Below are 26,003 nucleotides of genomic sequence, written 5' to 3'. Positions count from 1 at the left end.
CTTATAAAACAAGTAATTAATTCAATACATACTCAATAGATAATTACAGAATTTATATGTGTCAGGTGTATGCTAGGTACTGAGGAGAGAGAAGGGGAAAAATCAATCCTCTTCTCTTGTACTATTGTGGGTGAGTTACATTAGCCAATTAATCATAGTGATGAATTCATCATTACAAACTGCAATAAGCATTTGTAAGGGTTGCTAGGGCCTGATAAGACTTCCTGACAGAAGGAGCATTGGAGGTGAGATTGAAAGGATAAGGAGGAAAGATCCAGGACTAGATTCTAGGAAAATGAGGAATGGAAAGGGGAATTCTGGGTTGAGGGATGAACATGGACAGGGCTCTGTGGAGAGCGAGGGAATAACATGGTTAAGTGCATTCAAAACCACAGTGGTTGAAGCATGAAGAACTGGCTTAAAATGGAAGAGACCTTCAATCAGGCAGGAATGGTAGCATGATTTGAGTCCATGTTTACAATTTTTCAAAGGGAACTTGCTGATGTTCTTAAAGAGAAATCCATGCTACAAATGCAAATATATTCTTTGTTTGTTCTAAGGTCATGTTGAATATGTAGTGGAGAAAGCATTGTGTAGAACTGTAAGAGGAAATATATTATAAATAGAAGAGTTAGAGAATCATAACAGAAATCCTGGGGGTGTGTGGCTATTTCTCATTTGGGCACACTTGCCTGAAAGGAGGCCCCTAAAACTCACAAAGTACAGAAAAGTATAAGATGTGGGCCATTCACAAGAGTCAGAATGTTCAGAAAGCACATTAATTTTCTTGTTAATTCAACAAGACAGAGAAACCTGCATAAGGAGATGTTTATTGTGACTGAGTGCAAGAACAAGCTCCATGAAGGTGGGGTAGATATGACAGCAGGAGCTGAAGGCAGCCGATCACACTTCTCCCACCATTAGGAACCAGGGAGCAATGCATCCCCATGCTGCCTTTCTTGTTGCCTTGTCATCCCAGTTTGTGGAATTGTGCTTTTTTTCATCTCAGTTGACATCGTCTAGATCATCCCTCACCTAATCTAGATGATTCCTTACTGATATCCCCACAGGTTCGGCTCCCGGGAGAGTCTAGATCCAATCAAGTTGACAAAATCAGCCATTACTGAAAGTTATGAGAGGCTAAACTTACTCTATCTTGTGTCTGGCCTCCATCTTAAAGAGAAAAAGCCTGAGAACTTGTCCTGAAGCAGCACTCAAGCTGCACCCACATACCAGAAAGGACACCCCACAACTTGTCCTTGGCCAGAATCACTCCCTAGCATCTTTCTAGCAATAGCTAATCAAAGATTAATCTGATTGTTTCAGAGGTACATTCAGACTGTGAATATCTTACCTCAGAGCGCCCACCTGTCAGCTGACAACATTCAGTTAGATACTAGCCAGGACAGACACCCCCTCCCTTACTTCCGTTTCCTGTAAAGCCTTGTCCTGCTGAGGCTTAGAGGTTGCTCTGCCTTTCCATCCTGCTGTGTCAGAGTTGGGTTGGAGGAGTTTGTAATAAAAAGACCCTAATACGATTACATCGGAAACAGCTCCTTGGTGGTCTTTTGGGGTTCATGAATGCTTCCTGGCACAACAGGTACAGAATTCAATACACCTTTTTCTAAAGTTATAAGAGCAGTTACCAGTTCTCGGGAGAGGAGACTCTTCTATGGAGCTGCCTGTCTGCTGAGCAGGGAGCTCCAAGCACATAGCTTTCATGATACCTGACTCATACTTTGGAGTGACTCACCATGCTTTTCTAAGAAACCCTTTTCTCAAGCTGCTGTGAGAAAGCACAGGAAACTTGTTGGTTCACCATGATAGTCTTGGTTGGAAGATTTCTCTGCTCTATTTTGGTGCTTTCTTGGAGTAAATGAGTATTTGCACATCTTTCTCCAGAAAACATCACAGACATGTGAGACAGTGAGGTAGTAGTAATGGTGACCATAACTGAAAAGGGTCCAGGCAGGTATCGAACTGAATGTCTACTGTAAGCCAACAGGTGATATAAATTAAGGTCTTGATTAGCAATTGGTTGAGAATAAAGAAGCCAGGTTGAGATTAATTCTAGAGCACTCAAGTTCAGTTCTAGCAACCACGTGGTAGCAATAGTTTGTAAATCTAGCTACCTCCCCACCCACCCACCCCACTCACCCCACACACCCCATCCACCCCACCCACCCCACATGTTTAGTTGCACTGGGTTGACAGTCCACACTGATGGGAAAGACTGTACTTGAGCACAGTACCAACAAACAGAGTCTAAGTATCTTTGTTTTACACACCATAGCCTTGCCGAGTCTTAGTTCATGGTGGGATAGGGTGGAGTATTTACATTGATTTGGAGGGAGCAATGGCAAACTCTTCATAGATTTGGTGAGGTGAGGTATATTTGTATGGTGTTTATCTATTAGATTTTTTTTCTAAAAGCAATGTTCAGGGGCTGAAGATATTGACCAGTGGTTAAGAACACTTGGTGCTCTTGTAGAGAACCAGGATTCAGTTTCCAGAGGACTAGGGTCCTATTTCTAGAACTCAAAATGGTGGCTCATGGCTGTCTATAATTCCAGTTCCAATGGAACCTACTCCTTCTTCTGGCCTTCACAGGCTCCTGGCGCGTGTGCACACAGTGCATGATCATATATATACTGAAAACACCCACAAAAAATTGAAAATTAACGATTCTTTAAAAAAAGAGAACAACAGTTGGTTCTCTAAGCATAAAGACTGAGTAAAAGAAATGCTCAATTTATAAAATTGTAGAAGAATGCATCCAGTTTAACACTTATAATAAGTAACATACTTATTTATAAAGAATCTTCACCTAAATTAAACATGCAGTTACCACATTTGATGTTTACTTTTTTAATAAAATGTATGAGACGTACCTACTGATGAGAGCCCAGCTTCGATAGTGCCTATCTGTGATTATCCCACAGCCCAAATGTTGTGCCTTTAAAGAGTTTGCACACTTGTGTGCTGGATGACTTTGGCTGACACTCCTTTCCAATTAGATACAAGAAACTCAGGAAAGCCAAATACCACATCTAACTCATGCTGGCGTGGAGAATCTACACCTTTCCTTTGACACCTAGACATTTTCCTTACTATTATGGACTTTCAAGTACAGTATTTGGTTTTTCTGCTATTCTTGACCTCCAAATTACTTGTGATGGGATGTTAAATATGTACTTTCTGCTCTATACTTTATTATTATTAATTAATTATTTTATTTATTTACATCTCAAAAGTTGCCTCCCTCCAAGTCCCTCCAGATTTCTTCCTCCTATCCTAGTCCCCCTCCCTGGAGTATCAAGTCTCTCCCGGATTAGGCGCGTTCTCTCTCACGTGTGTGTGTGTGTGTGTGTGTGTGTGTGTGTGTGTGTGTGTGTGTGTGTGTGTGTGTGTGTATGGAGTTGGGGAGTCAAACCAGCTTGTGTATGCTCTTGGTTGGTGACTTAGTTTCTGGTAGCTCCCCGAGGTCCAAGTTAGTTGACACTGTTGGTCATCCTATAGGCTCATGCTCCCCTTTAGTTCTTTCAATCCTTCCCCTAACTCTTCCATAGGGGTTCCTGACGTCGGTCCAATGCATGACTGTGCATATTTGCATCTGTCTCAGTCAGCTCCTGGTAGAGATTCTCAGGATCCTGTTCACAAGCACAACATAGCATCAGTAATAGTGTCAGGGTTTGGTGCTTACCAATGGGACAGATTTCAAGTTGGGCTATCACCAGTCAGCCATTCATTTAGTCTCTGCTTCATTTTGTTCCTGCATCTCTTTTAGAGAGGAATGATTTGAAGTTGAGAATTTTGAAAATGGGTTTGAAGCTGGTTTATTTCCCTGTTGCCCTGAGGTTGACATGAAGAGGAATTAATACTCTCAACTGTCTGACAGCAGACATTGAAAGGGACCATCTCTTCCTCCAATGCTGCTGATTCTTTAGAACACACTGCAGGTATCAGCTAGTTTAACTTTTAATTCAGACACCCATTGTTTGATGTTTACAGGCCATTCCTAATTCTGAAGCCAGAACTTATGACTTGTTCTGGTGATCACTATCACAGTAATCTACTGCAACTGGGCTGGGCTTCATTGTGAGCATCCCATCATTTAATATCAATCAGTCTTTCCTGACATCTGGTGCTGACATAGAGCATCCCAGTCAAGTCACCAGGCCAGGGAGATTTGAACTGTGACTCTTGAACTCCATCTCCTTGGCTAGGTAGGTCAGTTTCTACCTGAACCTTGGGAAAGGCAGAGGTGCGTAGTAAATGAATACAAGTATAACATGTATGTTTGCAAAACTTCTGGATTCAAGCAGATACAGTCACTGTAAGTTTAATTCTCTGTCTCTTGTTCAGTGTTAATTAATAAGGAAACGTGAGTTTTTATGAAACCATAAACTGCTTCAGTCTACATAAAAGTAGTGCTAGTCTCTTCTTTGGAACAATAAGTATAATAAACATATTTCAAATGTCCATACCACGTGAGTCCCTTTGACCCATATTAACCTGGTTTCAGCAGTACATGTCTGCAATTACCCAGCATCCCCAAACATTATGTTTTTAAAATGGTGGTTGCGATGGTTAGTTTAAGTTGCCAACTCAACACAACCTGGAAATCACATGGAAAGAGTCTCCCAGGGCTGTCCAGGTGAAATTGGCCTGTGGACAGGTCTCTGAGGGATTGCTTTGGCTGCCTTAATATGGAAGACCTGGCCTAAAAGGGCCTTACACAGTTCCCTGGTTTTTGACCCTGAACTGTATAATAGTGAAGAAGTCTAGGTGAGTTCTAAGCACATGTGGATTAATTTCCCCCTGCTTTTGGGTTTGGATGTAATGAGACTGTTTCAAGTTCTTGTCACATCAACTGCCCACCAAGAGTGGACTCTAACTTGGAATTGTGAATCACACAATTTTTCCCTGTGTTGCTTTTGGCCCAGTATTTTAACAAATTAACAGTCATGAAACAAGGGCAGTTGAATAATCTACATTCAAACTTAATTGACTGACACTCCCCTACTCCCTTACTCTGTTGTCTGCTGTCTTTGGATAGACACTGTTTAGTTTTGTTTCTCAGATACGAGAATGGAGAGTGTTCTCTGGGCTCTGTTCCTTAGCATTAATTAAAGCTTACTGAAGGACTTTAGAAATCTCCACACATTGATTTTCTGCAGGGGAAATCACTCAATAAATCTTCATTTATTATTGCCCATGTCTGCTACCCATGCCTTAGACCAAGGGCTGTCTCATTTCCAGTCTTGCTGATTGGACTGGGGACAGGGCTATCTTTAGTCGCCAGAGCCACCTTAACTGTGTGCTTCAGTCATGGCTTGTCACTCACCCCTCTATCAAGGGTATAATAGTGGATCAGGTTTAGAGGGATGAGGCCTGTCAGGCTCCTACATGCAATGTGCCATTTAGTCAAGACCTTGGAATGGTCAAGCATGGTTATTTCTTGGGCTCTGAGGACAGAGAACACCATAGCTCTTGAAGAAGGGGAGTTACACACATTCAGAATAGAGTGAGCTAATTTGGATTTAGAGAAGCAGTGTTCTAGGGTCATTTGATCTTGAGATAGAATAGGTCAGTTCAGCTCAGCTAATGCTGTTTCCAAGAACATGAGACCTCAGTGGGAGTGTGCATTCTCACCAGACTTTCCACCGAGTATCTGGGAAACGGGACCACTTGAGTCCAGGCACTGCGCTGTGCTTTATCTGCTGTGGGAAGAAAAAGTTCTGTTGTCTTTTGTCAAAGGACTGCTTCAGTTTAAGTTCATGTGCTCAGGGAACAGCGGCAGCAGGGTGTAGGTGGAACCTTCCATGAGCTTTGCCTTGTGGGGAATGGGATAACGGCAGCTCAGTATGAGAATGCTTTTATTGGGGTTTGTTCACCAGGCTGACGTGGTTTAGGGGCAGCAAAGCCTTGAGGACAAGAAAGTGCTGTGGCCACTCACCTGCAAACAAGGACACACCCCAGTAGCAGTTCCCATTTCAAGACAGTGTAGGGCAGTAGGTACATTGGTCACGTTTGAGGGGATACAGTGCTGCCCCTCTTTTCCTAGACACACAGTTGGATAGCTTCTAATCACACTGAGGTGGACTTAGCGTCAGTCAGGACTGTGAGAGTCACTAATGCTAGGACTTTAAGTGGCCAAGATGGTGGCAGGGCTGTTGACACCTTTGTTCCCTTTTTCCAGACTGCAAAGTCTCTCTTGGTTTTAAGCTGTTTTACATTGTTAAACTGGGGGTATGGCATGAAAGAGGAGACAAGTTCATTCCTGTTTCTGTAACATTACACCAAATGCCTGTAATGTATGAGCTTCATGGGCTTTCTCACTCACCTTTAGTTTTTCTCACTAAACACTTTGACGTTGAGTGTGTGTGTGAGTGTGTGTGTGTGTGTGTGTGTGTGTGTGTGTGTGTGTGTGTGTGTGTGTGTGTGTGTTTGAGTGGGTAGGTATGTCACAGACCATGTCTTGAAGCCAGAGGACAACTTGTCAGAGTCATCTTTCTACTACCATGTGGTTTCTAGGGAATCACATTCAGAGCATTAGGCTTGGATGCGTGTACCTTTATTCATTGAGCCATCTCTCCAACACACCAAACGTTTTCTTCTTTCCTTTCAGAGTTCCTTACAAGTAACAGGCAGAGGTTTGTGCTTGTCTGAAGATAAGTCTCCTTGAAGTTCCAGTGTGACTTCTATTTTTAATATTTTAAAATATTTATTTAACTTTTGCTTTTATGCATAGGTGTCAGTTGCCAGCATCTATGTGCACGTGCCATGTAGGTAATGGCGCAGAGATGGGAGAAGGTGGCATCAGGTTGGCCTAGAACTGGAGTTACAGTGATTCCTAGCTGCCATGTGGGACCTCTGCAAGAGCAGGCAGTGCTCTTAACTGCTGGGCCAGGTCTCCAACCTGTAATGTGGGTTTAAATATTTTAGAACTCTGTTGGCTGGGCTCTGTGTGAGTCTGGAACAACAGGCTAAATAGATTTGAATGCCCTCAGGCCCTCCTTTTGATTGGCTGAAGTGAGCCCCATTCTCACACCTGTACATATTTTATAAAAAATCCCTATTCTACTGTACTTTCACAACAGCACAAAGTAAATGTGTAAGATTCTTCTAGGGTAGCCTTTTGAACTTGACAGTAAAACAAAACATTAAAGGACAAAATAAAGGAGCAATATCTGCATGCCTCACCACACCCTTAATTTTATGCAATAGAGTAAAATCTTCTGTCTTTGAGAAGCAACCGATGCCAATATTTTCTAGTTAACTTAAGACTTTTTAATTATTATTATTATTATTATTATTATTATTGTCATTGTTGTGGTGTGTGTGTGTGTGTGTGTGTGTGTGTGAGAGAGAGAGAGAGAGAGAGAGAGAGAGAGAGAGAGAGAGAGAGAGAGAGAGAGAGAATATGCTGTCTTGTCTGTGCTGGCTATGTAAACTTGACCCACGCTAGTTATAAGAATGGAGGAGGTCTCAATTGAAAAAAGTGTTTCCAAAGACCCATCCGTAGGGCATTTTCTTAATTAGTGATGAATAGGGGAGAGCCCAGATCATTGTAAGTGGGACTGCCCCTGGGTTCTATAAGAAAGCAGGCTGAGCAAGCCATGGTGAGCAAGTCAATAAAGAGGATCCCTTTATGGCCTCTGCATCAGCTCCTGCCTCCAGGTTCCTGCCCTGTTGGAGTTCCTGCCCTCCTCACTTTTGACAATGAACAGTTATGTCAAATGATGAGTGAAATAAAGCACTTCCTCCTCAGGTTGCTTTTGGATACAGTTTTCATTACAATGATAGTTACCCTAAGATATTGTTGGTAATTAAAATGTAATTGTCAAAACATCTAATCTGTTTTAAACCAACTCTGATTACCCATGGTTGGGGCCTAAGACAGGTAGGATATGAGCGGTTGTGAGGATATTTAATTGGCCCTTTATTTGTCTCACTTTTTCTGGCATTTTCAAGGAGAAGAAGAAAAGCTGTCACTAGATCTATAGATGTTGAAAGCTGACTCTTCTCTTGAACTTGCTATATTGGTAAGGGAAGACATGGGGCGTGACCCTGGCAATTCAATGAAGGTCATGGAGGTCAGACTGCTGACATAGGTGTGGACAAGGCTCTAGAAAGTAATAAATGGCACAGTGAGACACGAAGCCAGCATTGTAGGGAGTTCTAGTCATCCCAAACTCTGTAGGAATAACGGGTCCAGGAATTGAAAAGGATCAATGTGGGATGATAATGTCAGATAAAATAGGAATTTTTTTTTAATCCATCTAATTCTCCAACAATTCTTGAACAGTCTTCATACATTTTGACACCTGTGCCTTTAATGATCATAAATGTGGCATTTAAGTCATAGGTATATTTTAGACTTTTGTTATATCTTTTGAAAGCTACTATTAAGTTAAGTATGTTGGCATAAAATTCTCTGTATTTATCTTAGTTCTAATTTTTTAAAAGTCATTTATTAGTGTGTATGTTTGAGTGAGTGAGTGTGTGTGTGTGTGTGTCTGGGAACATATGTGTGTGTGTCTGTATGTCTGTGTGTCTGTGTGTATGTGCATGCTATGTGTAGAGGTCAGAGTTTGTCTCTTGGGGATCAGTTTTCTCCTTCTACCTTTATGCAGGTTCTATGCAGGTTTGTGTGGGGAGTGCTCTTGCCCACTGGACTACCTTAGCAATGCTTTGTATGTATATCTTGGTTCTTTAGTAAGGGCTACAATTTTTTAAATGAAGTGAAGATGTGTAACAAATTTCAAATAGCCTGCAGAGTTTGGAAGTGCAATACTGAGAATGATTTTGGGGCATGAGCCATTGAGAGCTCTGAACCCACTGAGTCCATATTCAGACTCCACACAAGCTCCATACTGTTCACGAGAACCTCCACATACTGTTCAGGAGATTTTTTTTCTCTGTTAAAAATATATGAACATATCAACTTTTATAAAAAATGATATCTTCATCAGTTTAGAGAAGTTGCTTTAAATTACACATATTGCCTTATTGTAGTGGAAATCATTACCTACTGATTTATCTGCAGGGGAACATTTCCATATGTCAAGTTCCTCTTAAGTGGAGGCTGTCTTTATTATACTTCACTGCATTCTGTAGTGTCTGAAATCCTTCAGGTTATGAACCTTGAAAAGGCTAAATGAGGACACCAGGGATGGAAAAAATATTTGTTAGTCAGTAAATATCAATCTATTTTGCTAGGAATCGAGTATCAAGCACAAGCATGTCTGTAAACACAGACTTAAGTTTACGATAAGGCGTCAGAATGTGGATCTGCCTTAGATGGTAAATGGGATACAGAAGCGCTTTGTTAGACAGTTGATAATTCAGACTTCATAAAACCCTCTGTTGCCTAAGGTCCCATATATTCAATATTATTTTAAAAATGTCCAGAAAGTGGAGAAATGAGGGAAAAGAGTTAGAAATCAGGAGGGAGACCAGAAAAAAATTTTACAATAAAATCAATGATGTTGTTTGTCTGTCTACCAGAGCACTGTGCATGCAGGACGATGCCTAGAAACAACCTTTCTATGCTAAAAGATAGACAATTATGTACTTGGCCTTTGTATACTATGCCTTTGTATACCATTGCATATTAGATTCTAATAATGGTTCTGCATATTTTAGAAAACGTGCCATGAGTTACTCAGTATAATTGACAAAAAAGCTCTGATGTAGTCCCACTCCCTTCCTAATCATCATAACTAATCCTATACGGAGAGGCGCTCCATCCCTGAGGGGCTCTGCTGCAGTCAGTTACCCAAACCTAGACAATTTCTAGAATGAGCCTGACCTCTTTCTGAGAAGTGTGTCAAGATCTTGTGATGATGACTCAATAAGGAAACTGGGGAGCTGAAATGCCAGTGTAGACAGGATATACAGTTTAACCTTTAATTGATTTGCAAAATGAGTGAACTTTGTCCTAGCCATTTATAGTTATTTGCCATTGATGACTTCATAATGCTCAAGGACTTGGCATCTTGTGTGCCAAGATCTCTTTAGCCTTTCTCCAGTAGATCCGGATAGTCTTGCATGTATCCATTTGCTCATCTAGCTGTTCAAACACTCGTGTAATGTATTCATCCAAGGCAGAGCATGGCAGAGCGAGGCACAGCACTTGCCTGTAACCTTTTTCCTCAGGAGGATGAAGCAGGATTTTAAGTTGGAGTCTGGTGTGAGTTATATACCAAGACAATGTCTGAATTACTAAACTAAAGCCTTCCAACATGTTTTACTTAAACTAACAAATTGAGTACTAATTATACCCACACTTTGATAAAGATCTAGTTGGGATTAAAATCGTTTACAAACTCTACCTTAGGTGACTGCTCCTAACAAAGATAGCTCACAAGACAGTTATGACTTATATTCCTTTCATACATTACTTCACATAACTAAATACAGATACTATTATCACAATATAGATGAGTAGACTGAAGCTCAGTATATGTCTACTTTGCTCACGACCAATCTTATAATTTTCATGGCAGTTGCCAGAGATTGAACCAACTCATAAATGTCATTTTAAATGTAATACATTTAAATTGGTAGAAAATATCTTGAACATAATAATAAAAATGAGCTAAGGCAGATCTTTTTTGAGTCAGGGTTTCTCTGTGTAGCCTTGGCTGTCCTAGAACCCACTCTGTAGACCAGGGCTCGTCTCTGCCTTCTGAGTGCTGGGATCAAAGACATACACTACCACATCCTGGCAAACTTGTTTTTATTGTAAATTGACATGGTAAATTTTCATGTTTCATTCCATTGATACTCTATAGTATATGCTTATTCTAACAAGTTAGAAACAACAGTAAAATAGACATACTTGAATCCCTTGAGACAGGGAGGGTTCCTATTATTTTGCAATGCCAAATGAGAACATTATAGGTTACTACAAAATACGAAAAAGATGTCAGAGACTTTAGCACAAGTAGTGCCATATCTTTTGGAAAACAGACGTTATTTTGGCTAAATAAGTTGAATATATTTATCTCTCCAAGACCATGTGAGTCTTGGAACAAGCCTTTGGGAAATACTAATGTATGTACTTACTGTCTTTGTATAGTGCTCGGAACCCTTCAAAAGCCTTCACTTTTGTGATATCATTAGATACTTTGATACATATGTTTTACAATGTTTCTGTTGGGTTAGACATATGTGTTGTCACAAACAATTATCTTTTCTTTATGGTAAAGATGTGCAAAATCCTTTCATCTAGCTGTTGGAAGAGTGACCCTATTCTTAGTTTCTAGATTTTCTCTGCTGCATAATAATATACCAAATTTCCTTAATCCCTATATCTGATTATAATCTTTCCTATGTGTCCTTCCTCTTATTCACCCCATTGGAAACTAGCATTCCATGGCACTCAACATACCGACTTGCATTTCTTGTTCTAGTTGTGGAACTTCCGTATCATATGGTCAATCTAATTTTAATCTTAATCTTTTGTATGATCCCTTTACTTTTCTTCATAGTGGCTGATAATAAGATATTTTCATCAGTTTTATTGCAGATTCTGTGCCCAACCACATCAGCAGGATCATTATAGGATCATTTCTGCATTAACCGTTCCAACTGGAGTTGAGCTTCTGTGGCTTTAAGGTCTGGTTTGCAGCTTCCCCAGTGATTAGCGATGCTAAATCCTATTTACTGTTCTTGTTTGCTTACTCACCAGATTTTGCCTTCTCTTGAGAAATTATTTAGGCATGTTGGCAACTTTCATAACTTTTTTATTTTCGAGATCTATTATATCTATGTGAATGCTGTGTGCATGAGGAGGTTTGAGGTTAACAATGGGCACCCTTTCTTGCTTGATCTCCACTTGATTTTTAATTTGTAGTTGTGCATGGTGAATCTGTTTGCATGCAGGTGTTCATGGTGTTTGATAGAGGGCACTGGATCCCCTGAGCTGGGCTCCCAGGTAGTTATTAGCTATCAACTTCATTCCTGGGAATTAATTTGGGTCTTCATTCTGGATCAAAGGTGGGTTGGCCAACAATCTTCCAAGATCTACCTTTCTTTGCACTTGCTAGGACTGGGTTATAGGCACATAACCCAGTCACCTACTCAGGCCTCTTGTCTACTTTTGGGTTTATTGAGGGTATTTCTGTTGAGTTGTTGTTGTTGTTATTGTTACTTATATTTTCTGGTATTAGCTCCTTGCTTAAAATAGAGTTTGGAGCAATTTTGGTTTTTGTTTTCTCTACTTTGAAGCTCTTATCAAAAGAGTCTTAATAACTTCGCCCTCCCAAAGCATTTTTATTTTCTGTTTACTTTTACCAGTCTCTTGGTCTTATTTTCATTCCCATGCTGTGACTTTACAGAGTGAAGCGATTTCAAATGTCAGAGTTGATGCTTGGTTTGTTTTACTTTTATTTCCATATCACAGTGCTTGCTTCAGGAAGATTATTCAACATGCCCACCGAAGACGCTCCCTTGACATGCTGCAGTGCAGTGGGATTCTAGAGAGGAGGCTTCCGTTCGCACGCTTGTCTATTTGTATATCTCTCATGCCTGAAGAATGTGGTCTAAAATCTGTTCCCTCTGTTATTTGTTAAGCATAAAATATTTTTAAAGTTATTTCTACAGAGAAGAACTAAGTTTAAGAGCATCATATTTCATCTTCACCATGAAATAAAGATTTCACACTAAAAGGGAAATGTTTCATTTCAAAGCTTGGGGAAAAAATGGCATACATAAAAAAGTAAAAAGAAAAAATAGCAAAACAACCGAAAAGCATTTTCCTGATCTTTAAATTCTCTTCAGGGAACCTCCGCACTAACACATTCATTTTATTATCAGTTTGAGAAGCTGATTTTAATTCCTCATCTCTCATATTTGGGGCTTCATTGTTTTCAAGAACATTGTTTTCGTGACCATGATGTTTCAAATGTCTCCTTTTTTGGGTGCTGTTTTAAGTTTATATCACACAACTTTCAGCACATTTTCAGTGTTTTGCTTATACAAGAAATTGCTTGATAAAAAGCAAACTATTCTGAAAGGTTTTTTTGGGGGGTGGGGGCAGGCCATGGTCCTGTTTTAGAATTTGAAAGTCATAAATGAGTATAAGAACATTTTGTAACACACCTTTGTCAAGGAACAATAGCATTATGGGAATTGTTTTCTTTCTCTGTTATTCTGCAAGTATTTTTCGAACCCTTACATGTGCAAGGCATTGTTTAATGATACATGTGTCAAAATCTGTGCAAAAGAGTTCTAAACTTCGGAGTGATACAAGCAAGCAGCTACTCAGGTCTCGTTATTGAAATGGAGATCCTTGTGCTCATCAAGATCCCCTCTTGGAATGAGCGTTTCGGTTCACAGACCCATCACCCAGTCACACATCACATCTCAGAAGCATGAATTGCTGTCTTTCTTTCACCTGCCAGCATCTGCCAGTCCCTATCCTACCTCGTTTACTCAAACAGAGCCCCAAGTCCATCACTTTCCTTTATCCTGAGCTTCGCTGAATTCACTTCAGCACATCTCATTCTTCTTACAGGCTTTGGCCTAGGCCACCTAATTTTAATTCTGCCTGTGTTCTGATGCCTTCAAATCCACTGTGAAGACTCCAGCCCCTTTGATATAATGGCCTGACCGTTTCACTCACTTGATTAAATTGTATGACTCTCAGTTGTCTGTAGGACCAATTTCATCTCTTAGTGTGGCAAAGGCCAACAGGTCAAGCTTCACACATTTTATGCTAGTTGTCAAATATTCCTTAAGATTCTGGCCTTTGCTCAAGCTGTCCTTCCCCGCCCCACGTCCTTTGCTCTTCTCTTTACTTGTCTGAGTCTCAGATATTCTTCAGTACTGCTTTATTGCTTCCTTGGGAATCCATCCTTTCCCTCAGCCTAATGAGAGTGCTAGCCTATCAATCTCCAGGTTGTCCCAGATGTTTCTATCAAATTCCGTGTCTCTGTTTACATCTTTGGCTGAGGCAGATTGTGTTGAAGGTGTTGTTTGGTCCTCATGTGGTGTCTGTCATAGAGTAGATCACAAAAATTTATTGATTACATAGAGCTGTTTATTAAACCACATGCTATTGAAAAATCTCAAGAAGAGTAAGAAAGTATGAAAGAGAATAACTAATGACAGCCGAGGAGAACCACAAACCTTCTTAAGGTACAGCAATTGATGTATATAACTTAAAAGATGCCTGTACCGAGAAGAACGGGAGGTAATAATCCAAGGGACTCCCAAGCAGAGATCCTGAGTTGAGATGCATTGTCTAGGAGAAAGGACCCATCGAGGTGTCCTATTAATTGTTAATAAGCAAACCCAAGATTAAGTCTTATAAGGCCTTCGACACCAAGATCAAGAATTTGTTGTGAATTTCACAAGCAATGGGGAAGATGGAAAAGTTTTAAGGCAAAAGCAGATGTAATTAAATTCCAGCTTTCTCTACCACAGGGTAAGTAGCTTGAGATTTGACAGTTTAGTTTATTGTGTGGTTGCTCTCCAGTATCTTGGATTGCCATTTAAATATTACTTGCATGCAAACAAGAATCAAGTATTTAACACAACACTATTCTGCAAATCCTTCTGTAGTAAGGAAAATGTTTCACATCCATGATGTTCAGTATACTGGCCACCAAACACACAGACACACACAGAGACACACACGGACACACACAAAGACACACACAGACACACACACAGACACATACAGACACACACACAGAGACACACACACACTACTACTACTACTACTACTACTACTACTACTACTACTACTACTATTACTACTACACTACTAGTACAAACTGAGACACTGAGGAAATCAAAATTTAATGTTATTACATAATAATTACATTTTAGTTTATACTTAAATGGTTATGTATATTAAGTGGCTAGTAATTTGAACAACATAATATTAGAAAGTTCTCCGAGGCTGAGTCCCTGTACGAAACAGGTACTCAGGTTAAGGTAAATCAGAGAGTAAATTCATATGCTCATTTCCAAATGTGTAGATAGCTCCAAAGAAATTATATCAGTGGTTAGTGACAGAACATTGATGGAAAGATTCATAGTCAAGATCATATCCAGGATGACATCGATATGCACAAAACAATTCTAATGGTATTTTATTGGATCAAGTCATGCTCATGACCGTTTTCCTCAAAGTCTTTTCTTATGGGAAATTTATTTCTGATGAGAATGTGTGGCTTTCTCTGTACAGTGCTTGATCCGTGCTATGTTTTCCTAGTGTGTCTCTCCCTGATGCTCTCTGAAAGTCATCTCTTTGTCACTAGCAGGGCTGTACTGACTTCACGACAGATCCTGTCAAGGATTCTTTAAAGGGGCATCTTCCCTTCTGAATTCTTGGTGATAGGCAGGTCCTGGCTGTTATCTATGGCTGTGTTTTAATATCCTGCCCTAGCTATCCCTCATTGCAGAACACAGAACTTGCATTTAGTTTTAGCTCATTGCTTGGTGATTTGTTAAGGCTTTGAAAACAGAAGGTATGAGGTGCTTTTAAACAGGACAGGGCCATTTCTCCTTGCTTTATTTATTTTTATGCCATGCAAAAGGAATAAAGAGGTATAAAGTGGCTCAAGTGAAGCCAAATAAATCTGGGTAAATAGAGCAAGAACCCAATAAAAACCGGGGGGTGAGGAAGAAGAAAGGTATTGAGGATGGGAGATAAAAGGAAGGAATAAAAGAGAAAACTTAATAATGCCTATAGCACGAGGGTCTATTTATTATCACCCAGGGAACAAAGTCCCTTTGACCCAATGAAATATTTTAAACTAGGGTTAAGCTCTGGGTGGAAATTAGGAAATCATCTTTAAAGTCCTTATTGAATCGTGTCCTGCTGTCGGCTCCCGTCCTTCTTTATTAGAGCTCCGTGCTTGTCTGCTGCTCGGTCTAGGAAGGCTGACATCTTTTACTTGTTTTGATGAATCACAGCACAGAGGCTTGTGAGTTTTTACAGCCAACACAACAGGAGCCTCTCATATCATTCCTGATGCCAGGGCAGGGGGCGAGAGGGCATGGGGATCTCTTTGTCCCAATTCCTGCCCATTTGGGGTGATCTCTGCCTTTATGAAATGGGAAAGGATATAACCAAGAGCTAATAATGCACAAAGCTAGAGCGTGAAGGCTAGGCTCTCCAGGTAAAATTAGAAACTGTATTGAGGCCCATTGTAGATCTGTTGGTGCCATTACTTTCTATAGCTCTCAATTAATGCTTCACAATTGTCTCCTGCTAATATAAAGACTGCTTATCTGTAGCTGTTAAAGTAAACACAAGTTTCATTTGAGTACACGCTCAACCATTGCTTTGGGATCGAGAACTTTCTTTTTTTTTCTGTTGAATAGCCCAATGCCAATATCTCCTACTGAGCTTTCTTTTCCTTCTCACTTCTCTTACTGTGGGCAGTTCCTATCGTGAGCACATGTTATACTCTGAAAGTCTCTGATTTTCATTTTGTGTGCACCTGTGTGTTTGAGAGCATGTGTGTGTGGAAATGTGTGGACATGTCAAGGCCAGGAGATGATCTCTCCCATTGTCTACATCTCTGAGGAGAACCTAATAGACATACGTCCACGAATAGCAAACATCTGCATCGTATTTCATCCTCTCAGTTTTCCACATCTGATGCTGACAGATATCTATGCATAACTGTTGTTTAGTGGGTACTAGCAACTGCTAAAGAGAGTTATTCAGTTGTGTTTGGGCCGAATGGTAAACTCTATGTTCATCAGCAACTTTCCTGGCTTGTTATAGAGCCCTAATTAAAACAAGTTGCACCTTGAATAAAGTTGCTAATTTATGGACTCATCTGTTCAATAACTCCCTTGCAAGTAATTGCTCTAAGGGTTCTGAGAAAGTCCGGGGATGACATGAGCATGTGGGGAAATGGCAGGGGAACAAGAAGAGGCAAGAACTTATTTGTGATCATGGGAGAACTGTCTCAAGGAGGGTGAATTGAGCGAATTCTTTTGTGAATCCATTGCACGATGGCAAGGATTTCAACAGGTATGGCTGTACAATCACTGGGTAAGGAGACAGAAAGACTTGAGAATGTGGTGCTGTGGAAAGTAGTGTGTGAAATGGTGGCAGGAGAGCAAGAAAACCACTACAGAGTGCAATAGATAACCTTGATTTTTATTGTTGTTGTTAAGACCCTGTCATATTTGAAGGTGTAGGGTTTTTTTGAGAGCTGGGGATGAGTGTCTGATGGGAGAGAGTGTCTGATGTCCTGCCTGCCTGTGCTATACTTCATGTGTCCTTTTTCATGGACTCCATTCTGGCAGCTCAGTGGCCAGCTGCTGATTTTCAAGGTCCCCTCTCTGAGCCCTTTGCAGCTTATTAATTTAAAAGCAGCAGCAATTTTCCTAGAGGTGAAACACAATGATTTTTTCCAATCTTTTTCTAGGAGGTATCACAGGGAAAGCCTGATTAGATTCAACCCAGTTGTCTCCCACAACAATATGATATAGAAAACATCAACCAAGGTGACTCTCTGTGTGTCCAGAAGCCCAAGTCTTAGGTTAGAGGATGTCACACAGAGAACAGTTCTGCTTACAGAATGAAAAGGTATCACACAAATTATCTTAAAGAGCCAAATGCAGCAATGAGTTCTCACTTAAAACAATTTGTTCTTGGAATATTGTCAGCTAAAATTGTGGTCAACTTTTGCAAGTTGTATGAATTTGCACTGCATATTTTATTTAGTGTTTAGCAAAACTCCAATATGGCTCTGCATAACTTACACAATACACCAAGAAAATGACTTCAGAAACTCCCACGGAAGTTGACAAATTGGGCACCTAATGCTTTTAAGCTAATTGCATGCTTAGCAGTTAAAGGAGTTGACTTGTTAAGAATGAAGATCAAAGTTTCTTGGAGACAATGCTCTGCTTACTGCCATATTGAATATGACCAAGCCCTGTATCAGAAATATTACAGACAATTAGGGAAGAAAATAATGTGCGCTCTAATCGCCATTCTACTTGGTGTTTCAGTGAAGTGCTCATGAATCATATGCACTGTCATAGCAGTTTTGAAAACTATTCTTGAATTTCCAAGCTGTTATTTTCAGGAAATTTCGAAAGCAAATTGCTAAGTGATAAAGAGTAATTTGGTAGCATTGCTTATGTCAGTATTTTGCTTTCTTGCAGATTGGAAAGACGGAAAGGAGTAATACCCTGAATACTGCCATAGTCAACATGAGCAAGAAGACGAGAGACCTCCGCAGACAGGTGAGAGGAAAGAGAGGCACTGGACAGGAAAAAGAGGAAAAGGAGCTGTCATTCATTTTCATACCATTTGTGGTTTCGGGTCATTTAAAATTAAGGAACAGAAAACCAGACAAGCAAGCTTCTACCTTCCACATTTGTATGCCTCAAATGTTTTGTGGCAAACAGAAGACGGGAAAAGGAGCATGTGTCTTAATGTCATGCCGAATTGCAAGGGAATCTTGGCTCTGTCCTCATGAGGCATGGGTTTCATCTCTGAATCTTTTATAAAATGCGATGCATAATGTGAAATAGGGTTTTTGGACTTTAAGTAAATGCACAGTGCCGGGCTGGAGAGGTGGCTTGGTTGGTAAATTACTTGCCCTGCAAACAGGAGGACCCAAATTCAACTCACAGAAGCCTCTTAGGAAACAGCCAGGTGTGTGTGTGTGTGTGTGTGTGTGTGTGTGTGTGTGTGTGCATGAATGTGTGTGTGTGTGTGTATTTGTGTGTGTGTAGGCTTGTACTCCAAGTACTGAGGAGACAGAGATAAGTGAATTCCTGGTTCTCTCTTTCCAGCCAGCCTACAAATGAAAGGGGTATGGGTCATCATCAATGACAACTAAAGTTGTCCTCTGTCCTCACATGCATATACAGCACACACATGTTCACCTGTGTACAAGTGAACATGTACACATATACATGCACATCCATTTCTATACAAAATACATCATACGTACATGATTTTCTAGCACACTGAATGTTCAGTGGTGTTGGTAAATTGACTTAATGACAGCATTGTGCATGCCTGGTTTTTATGTCAGCTTCACAGAGTCAGTGGCATCTAAGAGGACAGAAATTTGGGCTGTAAACAGACAAAACCGTAGGGCATTTTCTTGATTAATGTTCAGAGGGGGAGGGGTCATCTGAGCTGGTGGTCCTGGGTTTTATAAGAAAGCAGACTGAGCAAGCCATGATAAGTAAGCCAGTAAGCAGTGCCCCTCCCTGGCTTGTGCGTCAGCTCCTGCCTCCAGGTTCCTGTGCTGTTTCAGTTCCTGTTCTGATGTCCTTCAGTGGTGGACTGTGATGTGGAAGTATAAACCCAATGAACCCTCTCCTCCCCAAGTTGCTTTGTTCACAGTGTTTCAAAACATCACAATTAACTAAGAAAAGTACAGCTGAATTTCTCGTTCTAATTCAGAGGCCTTCTAGTAGTTCAGAGTCTCCAATTTTTCCTCTTTATGAGTTGTGGTTGCCTCAAAAATTAGTTTCTGTTGAGACTATATTTTTTTTGGTAGAGAGTCACTAGAATTAGAAGATCAGGAAGGATATTATTACTAAGGAGCTGAGAAGCCCTGTGTTAGGACACAAGTTAATTTGAACCCCCAGCTCCCAGACTAGGCCTTGTTTTCTTATCCTTTCCACTGCTAATAACCAGATTTTTTTCGTTATGAAGAACAGCTATAATAGGTCACCATTAACTCATAAAAGCAGGGGAAAAGAGCTTTTAACCAGAAGCCTTAAATGCTATATATTATTCTAGTTAAATGGGAAGAATTAGAGAAATGGCTGGGCCGTATTTTAATTCAGAAGTAGATTAGGATACAGAATAGAAAGAATAGAAAAAAAAAAAAAAAAAAAAGAAAGGATTCATGGATAGGGCGGCTGTGAAATTTAAATTCTGTGCAATTCATGCTTTCTTAGCTTGAATTTAACTTGGTAGAGTTAAAGGAGTAGACCAGAGCAGCCTCTTTGTGGCACAGGTGAGAATGTCATACTGTGTGGTTAGGCACTAATCAATCAGGGTCATGGAGTCAGGACTTAGACGAGGACCAGAAGCATGGACCCTCAGAATTCCTCTGGGATCCCCTCTCCACTGTTTTTGGTACACAGTTTCCTATAGGCCCATACTTCCCAGCTGGCCTCATACTTCTGACCTTCCAATGACCAAAGGTTACAGGTATACACTACCACACTTGTTTTGAGGTGTGAGGTATGAAGCCAGAGCTTTCTGCATGCTCAACAAACACTTTACCAGCTCAGCTACACTGCCCAGCCCCTTCTGCTCTTCTTTCAGTTTGGAAGAGCTATTTCTATATCAACTATAGTATTTCATGCCCCTATCTTTCCATATGAAGGGATTTTAATCCAGCAACATGGCTACTCTGGCTAGAATACAGAAATGCCCTTAGCATAAACCTTTAATCCCAAACAATAAGGGTAAAGTTAATTTGTAGAAGGAAATGCCCATGTTTGTAAGTGATGTCTAATTGTGTGGCAGACAAAGAGATGAATCAGAGAAAGATTTGAGAGAAGGGATATGCCCAACTCTTACTGAGAACAGAGAGAAAAGAAAGGGAGGCTACTTAAGAGAGAACAGCAGAGAGAGAGAGAGAGAGAGAGAGAGAGAGAGAGAGAGAGAGAGAGAGAGAGAGATTAGACACAGGTGAAGATAGAATGAGCCAGAAGATTAGAACATATTGCCAAAGATTACGGTATGGTGCCAATCAGAGCAATTCAGTCAGAAGCTGAAAGAAACCAGTAGGAATCAGTCATCCTGGAGAGGAGTGTTAACCTACAACAGTTGCGTTGATCTGCCAGCCAGAGTTCAGAATGAGCTTCAGAAGGTGCGCTTATTCAGCAGTGAGTCTTAGAGGCTGAAAATATTCTAGGCTTAGGCAAAATTGTACAGAGTCTAGAAACTTCCAAGACGAGGCCTAAAATGGTCTCTTCTGCATTATACAAGTTTAACACAGCCACAAAATTCACTTTAAATGGAGGGACCAGTTAGGACCATTCAGAGAAATGGCACACATGGAAAGAAGAACCATCTTTGGAGACACTCGATCTTCAAGACTATTATTGTTACTTGCTGTGATTGTCATTATCCAAATACTCTTCCCACATAACCAAAATACTTCATTTTCCTCTGTGGAGTCTATTCTTTGAGTATACAGTTTGAGTATGTAGCTGAGGTTTTACAATGTAGCTTTGTTCATTGAATGCTTTCCTGCCATACTTGTAGCTCGATATTGATCCCTAACTCATAAACCGGGCATGGTGTTCCATACCTGTCCAATCAGCACTCAGGATACAGAGGCAGGATGATCAAAAAACACAAGGTTACCCTCTGCTACATATGGGTTTAAAAAGAGTCTGGAATGCATGACACCGTGTTTCAGAAAGAAACAAAAATTGAAACTGTAAAATGAGTAATCTCTTCATCTTTTTTATGCTTTCAACGTTTAAGAGTTTTTATTCTAAGTGCCTTACATATGCTCTTTTCCCCACAAAAGCAAAGCCCTGCTCTCAGGCTGTCTTTGAAATATTTAATGATTGTCTCTTGTTTTAGAACTGGCTTTATTTTTAGTAAAACGTCCCAAGAACTTCTCTTTTTGTTCATCCATCCTTATCTATTTCATCACCATTACCTTTTCATCAGTAATAGAAATGCCATAGCTTTAGGTCAGAGAATGATTGAGCCTGTAAGATGCTCCATACATTTCTAAGGAATGTCTAAATGTAGAGTGGCCATTGCAGAGCATGAAGTTGGAATGTTTTTGCACGTGACTTAGTCATTTTTTTGTTTCACCTTCTCTTGCTCACCCATTTTATTAAGAGCAGAGTAAAAGTTCTTGTCCTGGTGCCTTACATTTTCTGTGACTCGATCACACATTTTTATTCTTAATGTCCTTTATCTCTTCAGTTCTTCCTTGAGGATCAGAGACATGCTCACCCACCTCTGATAAAAGGATAGATCCTAATGCTCTCAGCAAATGGGCACCTCGTGTTTCCATACACAATCACAAGATCACCACCATGTTCATAGCATATGTTCATCATGTTTATGCTCATAGTAGGTTCAGCTCTACCCCTTCTGTACTTCCTGTCATTCTTCGAATCTTAAGTCATCCGAGTTCAATAATAGTATGGGTGCTACTTCTCCCAGCCAACCTTAGCTGCTTTCTCCGCAGGAATTCTTATTACTTTCTGAGAGCACTTAAGTATGTGTACACTTCTTTTACCATAACCTTTTCTCCTCTGCCATCTTTTGTCGAGGATTTTCTTCTCAATGAATTGTAAACTTTTCCAATGATAATTATCATCAGCTTTTCCCTTACTGAATATTTCCAGAACTCTTCAACAGGTATATTGTTTGCCCTTGATTTTCATCCTTGAAGTAAGAAGTAATGCTATAGTGCTAAACAAGCCCGCAAGCAAATCAATTTGCTTAACTTCACTTGGTGGATTCAAGGTTCCATCCCAGGTGCAATATAGATAAAGCCCAAGTGTGTGAGCACCACAGCAGGGGACAAGGAAAACGGACTGTGTCCCCTTCAAAATCCCCAGAACCAAGTGCACCAACCTACCTGTCGTCCATTATTCCTACATTAATTATTTTACACATTTTTCAAAATGTCACTTTTCTTTATCCTTTTACCTGACCTCCCACTATTTACTTGAGAATTACTTATCTGTTGGAGCTCCCAATAAATGAAGAACGTTTTAAAACACTTCCAATTTTTACTTCATTAAAGATCACGACATCCAAATACATCCTACTTCTACTGTCTCATGAGGAATGAGACACATTTGCTTTCATTGGAGGCAGGTTAAAAGTCTCACTTGTTAATAAGACAAAGCATTACAGTTCATAGATGCAGAAGTAATGATGTATTCTATCAAAGAAAATAGAATGCTGACAGCAGTGAGTAAAAGAAGCACAGCCACTCGATTGATTATTGAATTGTCTGTTTGCCTGGGTTGTAACGTCTTTGATTCCCACACAAGAGCACAAACACAACCCCTGGAAAGCCATTCTCAGCCCTTTATCAGTCATCATCAACATATTAAATTCTTATGAGTCTACAGCCCACAAATTTGGCACAGTGACCAGATGCTGAATTGTTACTTGATTTAGTTCTTATTGATCAGTCAAACTTTGAAAAGCATATTTTGCTCACTTACTTAAAATGAAAAATGGCACCTCTATGTACAAGAAGAATCTCTCTGATTCTGGAAGGAGGAATATTTTCTACAATACTTATTTCCTTCTCATGTATCTTCTCCTTACAAGATATTCCTTCTGTTGCCTCATTTGATAACTATCGTAGGCTTTCTTACAGCTTCCACATGGGGCTTTCAATTTTGTATTTCAATTGTAGAGAAGTATATTATTTTATTCAAGATACCAAGCCACTTATATCAGCGGGAAATGGAAAAATTGAAGCCTCAAAATCTTTTACTAAGCTACAATGAGAAAAGATAGAAAGCCCCTCAGTTTGGCTTTGCTCCAGCATTATTCACATTTGACCAAGGCAAGTATTCATTGAAAATTCATACCCCACAACTCCTATTGGCTTCCCATTAGCTTCAAATTTTAACACTACGACATCTATGTCAAAATTGGCATGTTAGCATCTTCTATAGGATTTCTTTTTATGTATCATCCAAGTGAAGGAAACAAAATAAGCCCCTGGACAGGAAAACAGAGTAAAATAAATGTGCTAAGGGCTATTTAATTAATACATATATAGGCAAGGTATAAAGAGAATACCTCATAGGAATATGTGAAGACAAATGAAGAAAATTGCCTAACAGATCAATCCGTCTTTCTACATTTGTCCTGGTCCACTTGGCTTATTTTTATCCCATTCTAACTCCTTTTTATGGTCAACAAAATGTAGGGCACCACAGAGTTACCTCCAGTGATTTGCAAAGCAGAAATGGCAAGAGAGAGATCTGCAAAGAAGAGTGTATGAAGACGTGAAACCTGTCAGTGGGGATCAACCTGGCATTTAACAACAGAGGAAGGTGTCTGTTTTAGATTGGATCTCATTCATGAGAGCAGAACCTTAATACAGTCCTTTAGTGTGGGAACTTTATTTTAAAGGTGGTTCCAAATATAAACTTTTTTTTTTTGTAAATGCCAAGCAAGGAAGAAAATAGGAGCATATCCTATTGAGGCTGCAGCTATAGGAAGTAGTGGGCCGGAGGACTTCTCTGAGTCAGAATTTCTCCTCAGACTGTCTGGCCAATGGTGGGAGCCAGACCTAATAGCTCTTGCTATTACTAATGGTCGTTTCTGGGGATGTGGGCACTCTAGAACTTGCAGGCTGCAGTCTTACTTTTCTGAGAGTCTCACAGAGACGTAGAACAGGTCCTGAGGCAGAATAACTAGAAGATTCATAGGATCTCTTCAGAGGACCTAGAACCGAGACCCATAGCAAGAGGCAAAATCGAAGACTAATCCGGAGGATGTGTAGTGCAATTCTGTGTCACCTTTCACCATGGTCCTGAGCATTGGAATAAAAGGTTTACAATCGGCAGATGAGGAAGAGACTTCTGAGAAAACTGTGGGATGCTTAACTCTGCTGTTTGTTATTTGCCTGGGTTAAATGCTTTCTGGGGGAAAATAAGGCCTTCCCTTAAAAGCTCTATTCCACAAGTCACGGATTTCTGACAAATTCCTCTTGTGAGATAAAGAAAAGCCTATTCTTAAGTACATATTTCAAGGTAGCTAGCACTAAATCTTACTTTTTCATCTCTCAGTCAAATTAGCAGATATCGCAATTCATACTCAGTGTCTCTACCTTCTTGTTTCCCAGTCATTTTTGAAGAAATAGTGGTAAAATTTCTATATCAAACTCCCTATGAAACCTGTGCTCATCATGTTCACCAGCCACCTCCTTAGAGATCGGACTACAGACTGTCGCTGTTGTCTACGTTCAGTTCTTTTTACAGTTTTATATCTATCTATCTATCTATCTATCTATCTATCTATCTATCTATCTATTTTTCTATCTATCTATCTATCTATCTATCTATCTATCTATCATATATATGATGTCATGTGAGTGTGTACTTGTATACTACACATATGTATTATACTTACATATGCATGCATACACATGTACATATACATATATTTCAGTAGCCTGGGTTTTTGTAGTCATAATGTTTAATGTCCCATGCTCCTCTGCTAGATTCACTGATCTCGGAATACCTACCTCTTCAAATGCTGTTCAGAATCACTTGTTTCAATGGACGAAGTCAGGTATCTACAGAAAAAGATTCTACAAGTCCACTGTGACAGTGCCGACACCGGTTTGGTATTATAGTTTTTGTAATTGGTACTCTGTGTTTTTAGCTACTCTCTCAACCTCTTAAAGTCCTCCTCTTCTGCTGGCCTGTCCTCCATCTTGGTACTTCCTAATGCACTCTTGAAGGTCTCCTCCCCATGCATCTATCATCGAGGTTACATTGATACCATTTGCATGAGCTAACTCCCATATTCTGACTCTCATAGAACTATAGTGTAGAGTTACCTGTCACACCCAAGTTACAAGTTCTACAAAAGAATGGGGCATGGGGCTGTCACTAAACTTTCTTCCCTTCTCTGGAACCCTTTATATATCTCCCCTACGTTTCTGAAATGTACACACCATGTGCTTCTGAACTGCAGTCCTATCCTGTGCCCTTGACTTCTCTGATCTACTCCTCATGAACTGCAAACACACTACTCATTCATTAATGGCTATCATCTCGCCTTGTGACCTCTCACCTACGCCCTGTCAAGTGCTCAGTAAATATTAATTTGCTGCTGTTAGTGATTTACCCTAACTTCTAATGAGCAGCAAACGTCATCGAGGATCTTCCTGAAGCCTAAGATGTTGTCAGGTGATGGAAAAAAATATCTCATAACACTTCTCGGCCAGTCCTGCCAATAAGAGCAAAGGGATTTTCTTATGAGAAGCTGATAGCCTTGATGGGTTTATCATCCTATAATT

The 26,003-nt window shown here is 40.1% G+C and overlaps 1 protein-coding gene across 1 annotated transcript in view; it reads left to right on the top strand.

The window, feature by feature from the left end:
• Window positions 1–26,003, top strand: part of Ctnna3 (catenin alpha 3) — a 1,495,245-nt gene that overhangs the window by 726,534 nt on the left and 742,708 nt on the right. Inside the window, exon 8 of the mRNA XM_032888434.1 lies at window positions 18,157–18,237. Within this exon, the coding sequence (XP_032744325.1) occupies window positions 18,157–18,237 (81 nt within the window). The remainder of the gene's footprint in view (window positions 1–18,156; window positions 18,238–26,003) is intronic.

Source organism: Rattus rattus, chromosome 18 (genome assembly GCF_011064425.1).
Source record: "Rattus rattus isolate New Zealand chromosome 18, Rrattus_CSIRO_v1, whole genome shotgun sequence".
Classification (NCBI taxonomy): Eukaryota; Metazoa; Chordata; class Mammalia; order Rodentia; family Muridae; genus Rattus; species Rattus rattus.
The sequence above is the reverse complement of the archived record's forward strand: the minus strand, read 5'-3'. Positions and strand labels throughout refer to the sequence as shown.